The sequence below is a fragment of the Trachurus japonicus genome, unplaced genomic scaffold, assembly GCF_045865225.1.
Source record: "Trachurus japonicus isolate A0001 unplaced genomic scaffold, Traja_1.0 AP030342.1".
NCBI lineage: Eukaryota > Metazoa > Chordata > Actinopteri > Carangiformes > Carangidae > Trachurus > Trachurus japonicus.
Genome location: NW_028220475.1, coordinates 679 through 16657, shown reverse-complemented (window position 1 = coordinate 16657; position 15979 = coordinate 679). Strand labels below are relative to the sequence as shown.

Sequence of the window (15979 nt, the reverse complement as noted above, 5' to 3'; positions counted from 1 at the left end):
TAAGCAATATCAAGAATCACAAATTCAACTTTAAGAACAAAAATGATGGCAGATTATGTATCACAATCATCTTCTACAGCTATCTGTATTGGTTTGACTTCTCCTCATGTTTCCTCACCAATATAATTTCTCACAATGGGCCAATTAAACTTGAACTACATCTAATTTTAGCTCAGTATCTAACTATAATGTCACCTCACCTTCCCAGATTGTGAGAGAAATCCGTGGCTCGGTGGTAGGGAACGTGATCCGGTGCGAGTTTGTAGTCCCCATGGTGAACGCCACCAAACTGGGCAGCAGCAATGCCACCACCCTCTCCATCGTCATGGGAACTGGCCCCTTTAATGCTAGTAAGTGGAAACAAGAGATCTGCAGCAATTCACTACTTGCTACTGATTCACATTGAATTTCAGCTGTAAATTATCCAAATTAAATCAAATGGCCTCCTTGGATCCAGATTCAGCCACACTACTGCTGTCAGACTTCTCACTGTTTAACTCCTGGTTTTGCACAGCTACAGATGTGGTCGGTACCTTCAACCAGAGCTTTAACAGCGGCCTTCTGGATGTTGCCAACCCCGCCAGCACAGAGCCAGCACCAACAACACCAGTACTGACATTTTCCAATGCAACGGTTGGTTCACCTTTATGTTTTCAGTAACTGTAGAGCTCCACAATGTTATAATAACTTTGGTCCTGGTAACAGGTTTTAGCCTTTGATTCAAACCAAACCAGAATCAGAAACGTGTTATTTTCTTGGTACAAAAAGAGACAAAAACAGCACATTAGCTCAGTGGGAGTAACTGTGTGTTGTGTTTACCACCAGGTGAACATCACTCGGGACGGGTGTGCAGTCACTAAACTGTGTGTGGAGACACCAGACGACTGCGATCCTGCAGGAAATGGCACCTGTCTGTTTGGATCAGTGAATGCCAGCAGCCTGATGCCTCCCAACGGCACCGACCTGACCATCCAGCTCAGAGGAGAGTCAACAGGCTACGTCGCTCTGGGACTGACCGTCAACGCATCTGAGGTAAAAACAAACAAACAAAAAAAACACTCACCCCAAGGCCTCATAAAAACCCAATCAGACAGATGGAGATGTTTAAAGTGCTGGTATTATACAAACAATACTGAACCAGATCACAGGATCTTGTAGGAAAAACTTGTTGACTTTGTATTTCGCCTGTTGTTTCTGCAATAGAGACAAAAGTCTAATTGTTCTTCTCTTCTTTTTTCTCCTCAGGGCATCACCATGCTTTTCGTCTGTGCTCGAAACACATCAGACAACACCTCAATTATCTTCCGCACACAGCAGAGAAACAACACAAATGCGGCGCTTAATGCAACAGAAAGGGTGAGGTCCTAACGGATGTAGCACAGACATACTGTCTCATTTATGCACCATGTGTAATAGTAGGCACATTTTAGACATGTCATTCAGATATGATCTTACTTGGTGTGTGGATCATAGTGTATTCTGACACGTCACTCCAACATCTGTCAAAGATTTTTAGTCAGTATGGATTATTGAACATGAAGACTGTGACAATCTAATGATTCACATTGTTTTCCACGCCAAATGTCAGAAATCTGACCTGCAAAATCCACTTTTTTTCAACGTGTTCATGGTCCGTACATCAAATTTCCCCAGCAGCACTTGAACGCACCAATTTGGAGAGTAGTTTGAATAACTTTAGCAATATCAAGAATCACAAATTCAACTTTAAGAACAAAAATGATGGCAGATTATGTATCACAATCATCTTCTACAGCTATCTGTATTGGTTTGACTTCTCCTCATGTTTCCTCACCAATATAATTTCTCACAATGGGCCAATTAAACTTGAACTGCATCTAATTTTAGCTCAGTATCTAACTATAATGTCACCTCACCTTCCCAGATTGTGAGAGAAATCCGTGGCTCGGTGGTAGGGAACGTGATCCGGTGCGAGTTTGTAGTCCCCATGGTGAACGCCACCAAACTGGGCAGCAGCAATGCCACCACCCTCTCCATCGTCATGGGAACTGGCCCCTTTAATGCTAGTAAGTGGAAACAAGAGATCTGCAGCAATTCACTACTTGCTACTGATTCACATTGAATTTCAGCTGTAAATGATCCAAATTAAATCAAATGGCCTCCTTGGATCCAGATTCAGCCACACTACTGCTGTCAGACTTCTCACTGTTTAACTCCTGGTTTTGCACAGCTACAGATGTGGTCGGTACCTTCAACCAGAGCTTTAACAGCGGCCTTCTGGATGTTGCCAACCCCGCCAGCACAGAGCCAGCACCAGCACCAGCACCAACAACACCAGTACTGACATTTTCCAATGCAACGGTTGGTTCACCTTTATGTTTTCAGTAACTGTAGAGCTCCACAATGTTATAATAACTTTGGACCTGGTAACAGGTTTTAGCCTTTGATTCAAACCAAACCAGAATCAGAAACGTGTTATTTTCTTGGTACAAAAAGAGACAAAAACAGCACATTAGCTCAGTGGGAGTAACTGTGTTTTGTGTTTACCACCAGGTGAACATCACTCGGGACGGGTGTGCAGTCAGTAAACTGTGTGTGGAGACACCAGACGACTGCGATCCTGCAGGAAATGGCACCTGTCTGTTTGGATCAGTGAATGCCAGCAGCCTGATGCCTCCCAACGGCACCGACCTGACCATCCAGCTCAGAGGAGAGTCAACAGGCTACGTCGCTCTGGGACTGACCGTCAACGCATCTGAGGTAAAAACAAAAACACTCACCCCAAGGCCTCATAAAAACCCAATCAGACAGATGGAGATGTTTAAAGTGCTGGTATTATACAAACAATACTGAACCAGATCACAGGATCTTGTAGGAAAAACTTGTTGACTTTGTATTTCGCCTGTTGTTTCTGCAATAGAGACAAAAGTCTAATTGTTCTTATCTTCTTTTTTCTCCTCAGGGCATCACCATGCTTTTCGTCTGTGCTCGAAACACATCAGACAACACCTCAATTATCTTCCGCACACAGCAGAGAAACAACACAAATGCGACGCAATCTGCAACAGAGAGGGTGAGGTCCTAACGGATGTAGCACAGACATACTGTCTCATTTATGCACCATGTGTAATAGTAGGCACATTTTAGACATGTCATTCAGATATGATCTTACTTGGTGTGTGGATCATAGTGTATTCTGACACGTCACTCCAACATCTGTCAAAGATTTTTAGTCAGGATGGATTATTGAACATGAAGACTGTGACAATCTAATGATTCACATTGTTTTCCACGCCAAATGTCAGAAATCTGACCTGCAAAATCCACTTTTTTTCAAAGTGTTTATGGTCCGTACTTCAAATTTCCCCAGCAGCACTTGAACGCACCAATTTGGAGAGTAGTTTGAATCACTTTAGCAATATCAAGAATCACAAATTCAACTTTAAGAACAAAAATGATGGCAGATTATGTATCACAATCATCTTCTACAGCTATCTGTATTGGTTTGATTTCTCCTCATGTTTCCTCACCAATATAATTTCTCACAATGGGCCAATTAAACTTGAACTGCATCTAATTTTAGCTCAGTATCTAACTATAATGTCACCTCACCTTCCCAGATTGTGAGAGAAATCCGTGGCTCGGTGGTAGGGAACGTGATCCGGTGCGAGTTTGTAGTCCCCATGGTGAACGCCACCAAACTGGGCAGCAGCAATGCCACCACCCTCTCCATCGTCATGGGAACTGGCCCCTTTAATACTAGTAAGTGGAAACAAGAGTTCTGCAGCAATTCACTACTTGCTACTGATTCACATTGAATTTCAGCTGTAAATTATCCAAATTAAATCAAATGGCCTCCTTGGATCCAGATTCAGCCACACTACTGCTGTCAGACTTCTCACTGTTTAACTCCTGGTTTTGCACAGCTACAGATGTGGTCGGTACCTTCAACCAGAGCTTTAACAGCAGCCTTCTGGATGTTGCCAACCCCGCCAGCACAGAGCCAGCACCAACAACACCAGTACTGACATTTTCCAATGCAACGGTTGGTTCACCTTTATTTTTTCAGTAACTGTAGAGCTCCACAATGTTATAATAACTTTGGTCCTGGTAACAGGTTTTAGCCTTTGATTCAAACCAAACCAGAATCAGAAACATGTTATTTTCTTGGTACAAAAAGAGACAAAAACAGCACATTAGCTCAGTGGGAGTAACTGTGTGTTGTGTTTACCACCAGGTGAACATCACTCGGGACGGGTGTGCAGTCACTAAACTGTGTGTGGAGACACCAGCCGACTGTGATCCTGCAGGAAATGGCACCTGTCTGTTTGGATCAGTGAATGCCAGCAGCCTGATGCCTCCCAACGGCACCGACCTGACCATCCAGCTCAGAGGAGAGTCAACAGGCTACGTCGCTCTGGGACTGACCGTCAACGCATCTGAGGTAAAAACAAACAAACAAAAAAAACACTCACCCCAAGGCCTCATAAAAACCCAATCAGACAGATGGAGATGTTTAAAGTGCTGGTATTATACAAACAATACTGAACCAGATCACAGGATCTTGTAGGAAAAACTTGTTGACTTTGTATTTCGCCTGTTGTTTCCGCAATGGAGACAAAAGTCTAATTGTTCTTCTCTTCTTTTTTCTCCTCAGGGCATCACCATGCTTTTCGTCTGTGCTCGAAACACATCAGACAACAGCTCAATTATCTTCCGCACACAGCAGAGAAACAACACAAATGCGGCGCTTAATGGAACAGAGAGGGTGAGGTCCTAACGGATGTAGCACAGACATACTGTCTCATTCATGCACCATGGGCCGGATTTACTAAGATCCCAGATAGCGGGCGCTATATTGTTTGCACCCGCTAAAATATTGCGTGTTTGGTTAGTGCACGCAAAACAGCTTATCTACTAAGAGTAACCCGCTAAATGAAAACACGTGCAAACCGCAATATGTAAATGAGGGTTTTGCAAGTGGTAATCGTTTCCGCCATGGAGAGAGTGGACAGAGAGCTGGACGGACGAAGGGACAGAATGACATTTGATCCGATGCATACAATGACAGCATGTGTGTTCATCTCTCTCGCGCTCTTTTTAGATAAATAAACACAAATCGCTACAGGGCCCAACTCGTCATAGAGTGACGAACAGGCAGCAGCTGCAGCGACAATCACACACCTATAACATGTGTGTGTATGCCGCCCATGATCCAGTGGATTAATAGAAAGCTCAGGTGGGACACACGGATCTAAACGCTCTGACCACTGACCAGAGGGATCAAAGACGGGTGAAGGCAGCGGTGACGTCTCTCAGTCCGGGACCGGGACTGAGAGACGGAGCTGAGCAGCCAGGTACTGGAGAGGGAGGAGAGGAGAGGAAAAGAGAGGAGCGCACTGCAGGACAGACGTGTGCCGTGCGTAACGGCGCGTAAAAGACTTTTAACACGGCTGAAAAACTGTTACAGAATTACCCAGACGTGAGGAAATGCAGAGATGTAAGATCATGGAGCTCTGACAGGTATCAAACCAATAAACGCATACGTTTTCACAAAGTTGTATCAGTTAGTACATGGTTTTCAGACGTGGTAAATAAAGACGCAAAAACAGCCACCGCAATCTCTTCCTGGTTTGGTAAATCACATTGCCCTCGCTAAATAAATCGATTTGCATCTACTCCTCCCCGCCAAAAATGATGGCAGATTATGTATCACAATCATCTTCTACAGCTATCTGTATTGGTTTGACTTCTCCTCATGTTTCCTCACCAATATAATTTCTCACAATGGGCCAATTAAACTTGAACTGCATCTAATTTTAGCTCAGTATCTAACTATAATGTCACCTCACCTTCCCAGATTGTGAGAGAAATCCGTGGCTCGGTGGTAGGGAACGTGATCCGGTGCGAGTTTGTAGTCCCCATGGTGAACGCCACCAAACTGGGCAGCAGCAAAGCCACCACCCTCTCCATCGTCATGGGAACTGGCCCCTTTAATGCTAGTAAGTGGAAACAAGAGATCTGCAGCAATTCACTACTTGCTACTGATTCACATTGAATTTCAGCTGTAAATTATCCAAATTAAATCAAATGGCCTCCTTGGATCCAGATTCAGCCACACTACTGCTGTCAGACTTCTCACTGTTTAACTCCTGGTTTTGCACAGCTACAGATGTGGTCGGTACGTTCAACCAGAGCTTTAACAGCGACCTTCTGGATGTTGCCAACCCCGCCAGCACAGAGCCAGCACCAGCACCAGCACCAACAACACCAGTACTGACATTTTCCAATGCAACGGTTGGTTCACCTTTATTTTTTCAGTAACTGTAGAGCTCCGCAATGTTATAATAACTTTGGTCCTGGTAACAGGTTGTAGCCTTTGATTCAAACCAAACCAGAATCAGAAACGTGTTATTTTCTGGGTACAAAAAGAGACAAAAACAGCACATTAGCTCAGTGGGAGTAACTGTGTGTTGTGTTTACCACCAGGTGAACATCACTCGGGACGGGTGTGCAGTCAGTAAACTGTGTGTGGAGACACCAGACGACTGTGATCCTGCAGGAAATGGCACCTGTCTGTTTGGATCAGTGAATGCCAGCAGCCTGATGCCTCCCAACGGCACCGACCTGACCATCCAGCTCAGAGGAGAGTCAACAGGCTACGTCGCTCTGGGACTGACCGTCAATGCATCTGAGGTAAAAACAAACAAACAAAAAAAACACTCACCCCAAGGCCTCATAAAAACCCAATCAGACAGATGGAGATGTTTAAAGTGCTGGTATTATACAAACAATACTGAACCAGATCACAGGATCTTGTAGGAAAAACTTGTTGACTTTGTATTTCGCCTGTTGTTTCCGCAATAGAGACAAAAGTCTAATTGTTCTTCTCTTCTTTTTTCTCCTCAGGGCATCACCATGCTTTTCGTCTGTGCTCGAAACACATCAGACAACAGTTCAATTATCTTCCGCACACAGCAGAGAAACAACACAAATGCGGCGCTTAATGCAACAGAGAGGGTGAGGTCCTAACGGATGTAGCACAGACATACTGTCTCATTTATGCACCATGTGTAATAGTAGGCACATTTTAGACATGTCATTCAGATATGATCTTACTTGGTGTGTGGATCATAGTGTATTCTGACACGTCACTCCAACATCTGTCAAAGATTTTTAGTCAGGATGGATTATATTGAACATGAAGACTGTGACAATCTAATGATTCAATTTGTTTTCCACACCATTAATCGACCAAATGTCAGAAATCTGACCTGCAAAATCCACTTTTTTTCAAAGTGTTCATGGTGCGTACATCAAATTTCCCCAGCAGCACTTGAACGCACCAATTTGGAGAGTAGTTTGAATCACTTTAGCAATATCAAGAATCACAAATTCAACTTTAAGAACAAAAATGATGGCAGATTATGTATCACAATCATCTTCTACAGCTATCTGTATTGGTTTGACTTCTCCTCATGTTTCCTCACCAATATAATTTCTCACAATGGGCCAATTAAACTTGAACTGCATCTAATTTTAGCTCAGTATCTAACTATAATGTCACCTCACCTTCCCAGATTGTGAGAGAAATCCGTGGCTCGGTGGTAGGGAACGTGATCCGGTGCGAGTTTGTAGTCCCCATGGTGAACGCCACCAAACTGGGCAGCAGCAATGCCACCACCCTCTCCATCGTCATGGGAACTGGCCCCTTTAATACTAGTAAGTGGAAACAAGAGATCTGCAGCAATTCACTACTTGCTACTGATTCACATTGAATTTCAGCTGTAAATTATCCAAATTAAATCAAATGGCCTCCTTGGATCCAGATTCAGCCACACTACTGCTGTCAGACTTCTCACTGTTTAACTCCTGGTTTTGCACAGCTACAGATGTGGTCGGTACCTTCAACCAGAGCTTTAACAGCGGCCTTCTGGATGTTGCCAACCCCGCCAGCACAGAGCCAGCACCAGCACCAGCACCAACAACACCAGTACTGACATTTTCCAATGCAACGGTTGGTTCACCTTTATTTTTTCAGTAACTGTAGAGCTCCACAATGTTATAATAACTTTGGTCCTGGTAACAGGTTTTAGCCTTTGATTCAAACCAAACCAGAATCAGAAACGTGTTATTTTCTTGGTACAAAAAGAGACAAAAACAGCACATTAGCTCAGTGGGAGTAACTGTGTGTTGTGTTTACCACCAGGTGAACATCACTCGGGACGGGTGTGCAGTCAGTAAACTGTGTGTGGAGACACCAGACGACTGCGATCCTGCAGGAAATGGCACCTGTCTGTTTGGATCAGTGAATGCCAGCAGCCTGATGCCTCCCAACGGCACCGACCTGACCATCCAGCTCAGAGGAGAGTCAACAGGCTACGTCGCTCTGGGACTGACCGTCAACGCATCTGAGGTAAAAACAAACAAACAAAAAAAACACTCACCCCAAGGCCTCATAAAAACCCAATCAGACAGATGGAGATGTTTAAAGTGCTGGTATTATACAAACAATACTGAACCAGATCACAGGATCTTGTAGGAAAAACTTGTTGACTTTGTATTTCGCCTGTTGTTTCTGCAATAGAGACAAAAGTCTAATTGTTCTTCTCTTCTTTTTTCTCCTCAGGGCATCACCATGCTTTTCGTCTGTGCTCGAAACACATCAGACAACAGCTCAATTATCTTCCGCACACAGCAGAGAAACAACACAAATGCGGCGCTTAATGGAACAGAGAGGGTGAGGTCTTAACGGATGTAGCACAATCAATCAATTTGTTTATTTCGGGCATGTCAATTTAAATCATCATCATCACACTTCATCATCAAATAATACAATACATGGCCGAAAGGGAAAAGCGGGAGAAGCAAAAGCTTATCTAGTCCCGCCCCCATAAAGCACAGACATACTGTCTCATTTATGCACCATGGGCCGGATTTACTAAGATCCCAGATAGCGGGCGCTATATTGTTTGCACCCGCTAAAATATTGCGTGTTTGGTTAGCGCACGCAAAACAGCTGATCTACTAAGAGTAACCCGCTAAATGAAAACACGTGCAAACCGCAATATGTAAATGAGGGTTTTGCGAGTAGTAATCGTTTCCGCCATGGAGAGAGTGGACAGAGAGCTGGACGGACGAAGGGACAGAATGACATTTGATCCGATGCATACAATGACAGCATGTGTGTTCATCTCTCTCGCGCTCTGTTTAGATAAATAAACACAAATCGCTACAGGGCCCAACTCGTCATAGAGTGACAAACAGGCAGCAGCTGCAGCGACAATCACACACCTATAACATGTGTGTGTATGCCGCCCATGATCCAGTGGATTAATAGAAAGCTCAGGTGGGACACACGGATCTAAACGCTCTGACCACTGACCAGAGGGATCAAAGACGGGTGAAGGCAGCGGTGACGTCTCTCAGTCCGGGACCGGGACTGAGAGACGGAGCTGAGCAGCCAGGTACTGGAGAGGGAGGAGAGGAGAGGAAAAGAGAGGAGCGCACTGCAGGACAGACGTGTGCCGTGCGTAACGGCGCGTAAAAGACTTTTAACACGGCTGAAAAACTGTTACAGAATTACCCAGACGTGAGGAAATGCAGAGATGTAAGATCATGGAGCTCTGACAGGTATCAAACCAATAAACGCATACGTTTTCACAAAGTTGTATCAGTTAGTACATGGTTTTCAGACGTGGTAAATAAAGACGCAAAAACAGCCACCGCAATCTCTTCCTGGTTTGGTAAATCACATTGCCCTCGCTAAATAAATCGATTTGCATCTACTCCTCCCGCCAAAAATGATGGCAGATTATGTATCACAATCATCTTCTACAGCTATCTGTATTGGTTTGACTTCTCCTCATGTTTCCTCACCAATATAATTTCTCACAATGGGCCAATTAAACTTGAACTGCATCTAATTTTAGCTCAGTATCTAACTATAATGTCACCTCACCTTCCCAGATTGTGAGAGAAATCCGTGGCTCGGTGGTAGGGAACGTGATCCGGTGCGAGTTTGTAGTCCCCATGGTGAACGCCACCAAACTGGGCAGCAGCAATGCCACCACCCTCTCCATCGTCATGGGAACTGGCCCCTTTAATACTAGTAAGTGGAAACAAGAGATCTGCAGCAATTCACTACTTGCTACTGATTCACATTGAATTTCAGCTGTAAATTATCCAAATTAAATCAAATGGCCTCCTTGGATCCAGATTCAGCCACACTACTGCTGTCAGACTTCTCACTGTTTAACTCCTGGTTTTGCACAGCTACAGATGTGGTCGGTACCTTCAACCAGAGCTTTAACAGCGGCCTTCTGGATGTTGCCAACCCCGCCAGCACAGAGCCAGCACCAGCACCAGCACCAACAACACCAGTACTGACATTTTCCAATGCAACGGTTGATTCACCTTTATTTTTTCAGTAACTGTAGAGCTCCACAATGTTATAATAACTTTGGTCCTGGTAACAGGTTTTAGCCTTTGATTCAAACCAAACCAGAATCAGAAACGTGTTATTTTCTTGGTACAGAAAGAGACAAAAACAGCACATTAGCTCAGTGGGAGTAACTGTGTGTTGTGTTTACCACCAGGTGAACATCACTCGGGACGGGTGTGCAGTCAGTAAACTGTGTGTGGAGACACCAGACGACTGCGATCCTGCAGGAAATGGCACCTGTCTGTTTGGATCAGTGAATGCCAGCAGCCTGATGCCTCCCAACGGCACCGACCTGACCATCCAGCTCAGAGGAGAGTCAACAGGCTACGTCGCTCTGGGACTGACCGTCAACGCATCTGAGGTAAAAACAAACAAACAAAAAAAACACTCACCCCAAGGCCTCATAAAAACCCAATCAGACAGATGGAGATGTTTAAAGTGCTGGTATTATACAAACAATACTGAACCAGATCACAGGATCTTGTAGGAAAAACTTGTTGACTTTGTATTTCGCCTGTTGTTTCTGCAATAGAGACAAAAGTCTAATTGTTCTTCTCTTCTTTTTTCTCCTCAGGGCATCACCATGCTTTTCGTCTGTGCTCGAAACACATCAGACAACAGCTCAATTATCTTCCGCACACAGCAGAGAAACAACACAAATGCGGCGCTTAATGGAACAGAGAGGGTGAGGTCCTAACGGATGTAGCACAGACATACTGTCTCATTTATGCACCATGGGCCGGATTTACTAAGATCCCAGATAGCGGGCGCTATATTGTTTGCACCCGCTAAAATATTGCGTGTTTGGTTAGTGCACGCAAAACAGCTGATCTACTAAGAGTAACCCGCTAAATGAAAACACGTGCAAACCGCAATATGTAAATGAGGGTTTTGCGAGTAGTAATCGTTTCCGCCATGGAGAGAGTGGACAGAGAGCTGGACGGACGAAGGGACAGAATGACATTTGATCCGATGCATACAATGACAGCATGTGTGTTCATCTCTCTCGCGCTCTGTTTAGATAAATAAACACAAATCGCTACAGGGCCCAACTCGTCATAGAGTGACAAACAGGCAGCAGCTGCAGCGACAATCACACACCTATAACATGTGTGTGTATGCCGCCCATGATCCAGTGGATTAATAGAAAGCTCAGGTGGGACACACGGATCTAAACGCTCTGACCACTGACCAGAGGGATCAAAGACGGGTGAAGGCAGCGGTGACGTCTCTCAGTCCGGGACCGGGACTGAGAGACGGAGCTGAGCAGCCAGGTACTGGAGAGGGAGGAGAGGAGAGGAAAAGAGAGGAGCGCACTGCAGGACAGACGTGTGCCGTGCGTAACGGCGCGTAAAAGACTTTTAACACGGCTGAAAAACTGTTACAGAATTACCCAGACGTGAGGAAATGCAGAGATGTAAGATCATGGAGCTCTGACAGGTATCAAACCAATAAACGCATACGTTTTCACAAAGTTGTATCAGTTAGTACATGGTTTTCAGACGTGGTAAATAAAGACGCAAAAACAGCCACCGCAATCTCTTCCTGGTTTGGTAAATCACATTGCCCTCGCTAAATAAATCGATTTGCATCTACTCCTCCCAGTATTTTTGCACGTTCTAGCTATTTGCATATTCATCAAGGCAAACACGCTAAATGGATTGCACGTGCTATTTTGCCCATTTGAGAGACGCAATCCTCGGTGCGTCCGGTTAGTAGATCAGGTTCCACGTGTGTTTGCGCGTGCAATCACATTTGCACACGTTTTAATACACGCAAACCTTTAGTAAATCCGGCCCCATGTGTAATAGTAGGCACATTTTAGACATGTCATTCATATATGATCTTACTTGGTGTGTGGATCATAGTGTATTCTGAGACGTCACTCCAACATCTGTCAAAGATTTTTAGTCAGGATGGATTATTGAACATGAAGACTGTGACAATCTAATGATTCACATTGTTTTCCACGCCAAATGTCAGAAATCTGACCTGCAAAATCCACTTTTTTTCAACGTGTTCATGGTCCGTACATCAAATTTCCCCAGCAGCACTTGAACGCACCAATTTGGAGAGTAGTTTTGAATCACTTTAGCAATATCAAGAATCACAAATTCAACTTTAAGAACAAAAATGATGGCAGATTATGTATCACAATCATCTTCTACAGCTATCTGTATTGGTTTGACTTCTCCTCATGTTTCCTCACCAATATAATTTCTCACAATGGGCCAATTAAACTTGAACTGCATCTAATTTTAGCTCAGTATCTAACTATAATGTCACCTCACCTTCCCAGATTGTGAGAGAAATCCGTGGCTCGGTGGTAGGGAACGTGATCCGGTGCGAGTTTGTAGTCCCCATGGTGAACGCCACCAAACTGGGCAGCAGCAAAGCCACCACCCTCTCCATCGTCATGGGAACTGGCCCCTTTAATGCTAGTAAGTGGAAACAAGAGATCTGCAGCAATTCACTACTTGCTACTGATTCACATTGAATTTCAGCTGTACATTATCCAAATTAAATCAAATGGCCTCCTTGGATCCAGATTCAGCCACACTACTGCTGTCAGACTTCTCACTGTTTAACTCCTGGTTTTGCACAGCTACAGATGTGGTCGGTACGTTCAACCAGAGCTTTAACAGCGACCTTCTGGATGTTGCCAACCCCGCCAGCACAGAGCCAGCACCAACACCAGCACCAACAACACCAGTACTGACATTTTCCAATGCAACGGTTGGTTCACCTTTATTTTTTCAGTAACTGTAGAGCTCCGCAATGTTATAATAACTTTGGTCCTGGTAACAGGTTGTAGCCTTTGATTCAAACCAAACCAGAATCAGAAACGTGTTATTTTCTGGGTACAAAAAGAGACAAAAACAGCACATTAGCTCAGTGGGAGTAACTGTGTGTTGTGTTTACCACCAGGTGAACATCACTCGGGACGGGTGTGCAGTCAGTAAACTGTGTGTGGAGACACCAGACGACTGTGATCCTGCAGGAAATGGCACCTGTCTGTTTGGATCAGTGAATGCCAGCAGCCTGATGCCTCCCAACGGCACCGACCTGACCATCCAGCTCAGAGGAGAGTCAACAGGCTACGTCGCTCTGGGACTGACCGTCAATGCATCTGAGGTAAAAACAAACAAACAAAAAAAACACTCACCCCAAGGCCTCATAAAAACCCAATCAGACAGATGGAGATGTTTAAAGTGCTGGTATTATACAAACAATACTGAACCAGATCACAGGATCTTGTAGGAAAAACTTGTTGACTTTGTATTTCGCCTGTTGTTTCCGCAATAGAGACAAAGTCTAATTGTTCTTCTCTTCTTTTTTCTCCTCAGGGCATCACCATGCTTTTCGTCTGTGCTCGAAACACATCAGACAACAGTTCAATTATCTTCCGCACACAGCAGAGAAACAACACAAATGCGGCGCTTAATGCAACAGAGAGGGTGAGGTCCTAACGGATGTAGCACAGACATACTGTCTCATTTATGCACCATGTGTAATAGTAGGCACATTTTAGACATGTCATTCAGATATGATCTTACTTGGTGTGTGGATCATAGTGTATTCTGACACGTCACTCCAACATCTGTCAAAGATTTTTAGTCAGGATGGATTATATTGAACATGAAGACTGTGACAATCTAATGATTCAATTTGTTTTCCACACCATTAATCGACCAAATGTCAGAAATCTGACCTGCAAAATCCACTTTTTTTCAAAGTGTTCATGGTGCGTACATCAAATTTCCCCAGCAGCACTTGAACGCACCAATTTGGAGAGTAGTTTGAATCACTTTAGCAATATCAAGAATCACAAATTCAACTTTAAGAACAAAAATGATGGCAGATTATGTATCACAATCATCTTCTACAGCTATCTGTATTGGTTTGACTTCTCCTCATGTTTCCTCACCAATATAATTTCTCACAATGGGCCAATTAAACTTGAACTGCATCTAATTTTAGCTCAGTATCTAACTATAATGTCACCTCACCTTCCCAGATTGTGAGAGAAATCCGTGGCTCGGTGGTAGGGAACGTGATCCGGTGCGAGTTTGTAGTCCCCATGGTGAACGCCACCAAACTGGGCAGCAGCAATGCCACCACCCTCTCCATCGTCATGGGAACTGGCCCCTTTAATACTAGTAAGTGGAAACAAGAGATCTGCAGCAATTCACTACTTGCTACTGATTCACATTGAATTTCAGCTGTAAATTATCCAAATTAAATCAAATGGCCTCCTTGGATCCAGATTCAGCCACACTACTGCTGTCAGACTTCTCACTGTTTAACTCCTGGTTTTGCACAGCTACAGATGTGGTCGGTACCTTCAACCAGAGCTTTAACAGCGGCCTTCTGGATGTTGCCAACCCCGCCAGCACAGAGCCAGCACCAGCACCAGCACCAACAACACCAGTACTGACATTTTCCAATGCAACGGTTGGTTCACCTTTATTTTTTCAGTAACTGTAGAGCTCCACAATGTTATAATAACTTTGGTCCTGGTAACAGGTTTTAGCCTTTGATTCAAACCAAACCAGAATCAGAAACGTGTTATTTTCTTGGTACAAAAAGAGACAAAAACAGCACATTAGCTCAGTGGGAGTAACTGTGTGTTGTGTTTACCACCAGGTGAACATCACTCGGGACGGGTGTGCAGTCAGTAAACTGTGTGTGGAGACACCAGACGACTGCGATCCTGCAGGAAATGGCACCTGTCTGTTTGGATCAGTGAATGCCAGCAGCCTGATGCCTCCCAACGGCACCGACCTGACCATCCAGCTCAGAGGAGAGTCAACAGGCTACGTCGCTCTGGGACTGACCGTCAACGCATCTGAGGTAAAAACAAACAAACAAAAAAAACACTCACCCCAAGGCCTCATAAAAACCCAATCAGACAGATGGAGATGTTTAAAGTGCTGGTATTATACAAACAATACTGAACCAGATCACAGGATCTTGTAGGAAAAACTTGTTGACTTTGTATTTCGCCTGTTGTTTCTGCAATAGAGACAAAAGTCTAATTGTTCTTCTCTTCTTTTTTCTCCTCAGGGCATCACCATGCTTTTCGTCTGTGCTCGAAACACATCAGACAACAGCTCAATTATCTTCCGCACACAGCAGAGAAACAACACAAATGCGGCGCTTAATGGAACAGAGAGGGTGAGGTCTTAACGGATGTAGCACAATCAATCAATTTGTTTATTTCGGGCATGTCAATTTAAATCATCATCATCACACTTCATCATCAAATAATACAATACATGGCCGAAAGGGAAAAGCGGGAGAAGCAAAAGCTTATCTAGTCCCGCCCCCATAAAGCACAGACATACTGTCTCATTTATGCACCATGGGCCGGATTTACTAAGATCCCAGATAGCGGGCACTATATTGTTTGCACCCGCTAAAATATTGCGTGTTTGGTTAGCGCACGCAAAACAGCTGATCTACTAAGAGTAACCCGCTAAATGAAAACACGTGCAAACCGCAATATGTAAATGAGGGTTTTGCGAGTAGTAATCGTTTCCGCCATGGAGAGAG

At 44.3% G+C, this 15979-nt stretch overlaps 3 protein-coding genes across 3 annotated transcripts in view; all 3 read left to right on the top strand.

The window, feature by feature from the left end:
• Window positions 1-11120, top strand: part of LOC146960451 (uncharacterized) — a 46574-nt gene extending 35454 nt beyond the window's left edge. The window contains exons 3-16 of the mRNA XM_085772367.1: window positions 4217-4423; window positions 4637-4747; window positions 5840-5981; window positions 6152-6252; window positions 6469-6675; window positions 6889-6999; window positions 7560-7701; window positions 7866-7972; window positions 8189-8395; window positions 8609-8719; window positions 9949-10090; window positions 10255-10346; window positions 10578-10784; window positions 10998-11120. Of these exons, the coding sequence (XP_085628493.1) occupies window positions 4217-4423; window positions 4637-4747; window positions 5840-5981; window positions 6152-6252; window positions 6469-6675; window positions 6889-6999; window positions 7560-7701; window positions 7866-7972; window positions 8189-8395; window positions 8609-8719; window positions 9949-10090; window positions 10255-10346; window positions 10578-10784; window positions 10998-11120 (2010 nt within the window). The remainder of the gene's footprint in view (window positions 1-4216; window positions 4424-4636; window positions 4748-5839; window positions 5982-6151; window positions 6253-6468; window positions 6676-6888; window positions 7000-7559; window positions 7702-7865; window positions 7973-8188; window positions 8396-8608; window positions 8720-9948; window positions 10091-10254; window positions 10347-10577; window positions 10785-10997) is intronic.
• Window positions 272-3797, top strand: LOC146960452 (uncharacterized). Its single transcript, XM_085772370.1, has 9 exons — window positions 272-350; window positions 515-609; window positions 826-1032; window positions 1246-1356; window positions 1904-2045; window positions 2216-2316; window positions 2533-2739; window positions 2942-3052; window positions 3600-3797. Exons 1-9 carry the CDS (start codon window positions 272-274, stop codon window positions 3795-3797), a joined length of 1251 nt encoding a protein of 416 aa, XP_085628496.1.
• Window positions 11121-12785: 1665 nt separating the features above from the next.
• Window positions 12786-15601, top strand: LOC146960450 (uncharacterized; the record flags this gene model as incomplete). Its single annotated transcript, XM_085772366.1, has 8 exons — window positions 12786-12864; window positions 13029-13135; window positions 13352-13558; window positions 13771-13881; window positions 14442-14583; window positions 14748-14854; window positions 15071-15277; window positions 15491-15601. Coding segments are annotated over exons 1-8 (1071 nt in total), but the record flags the coding sequence as incomplete, so codon positions are not given.
• Window positions 15602-15979: the final 378 nt, after the last annotated feature.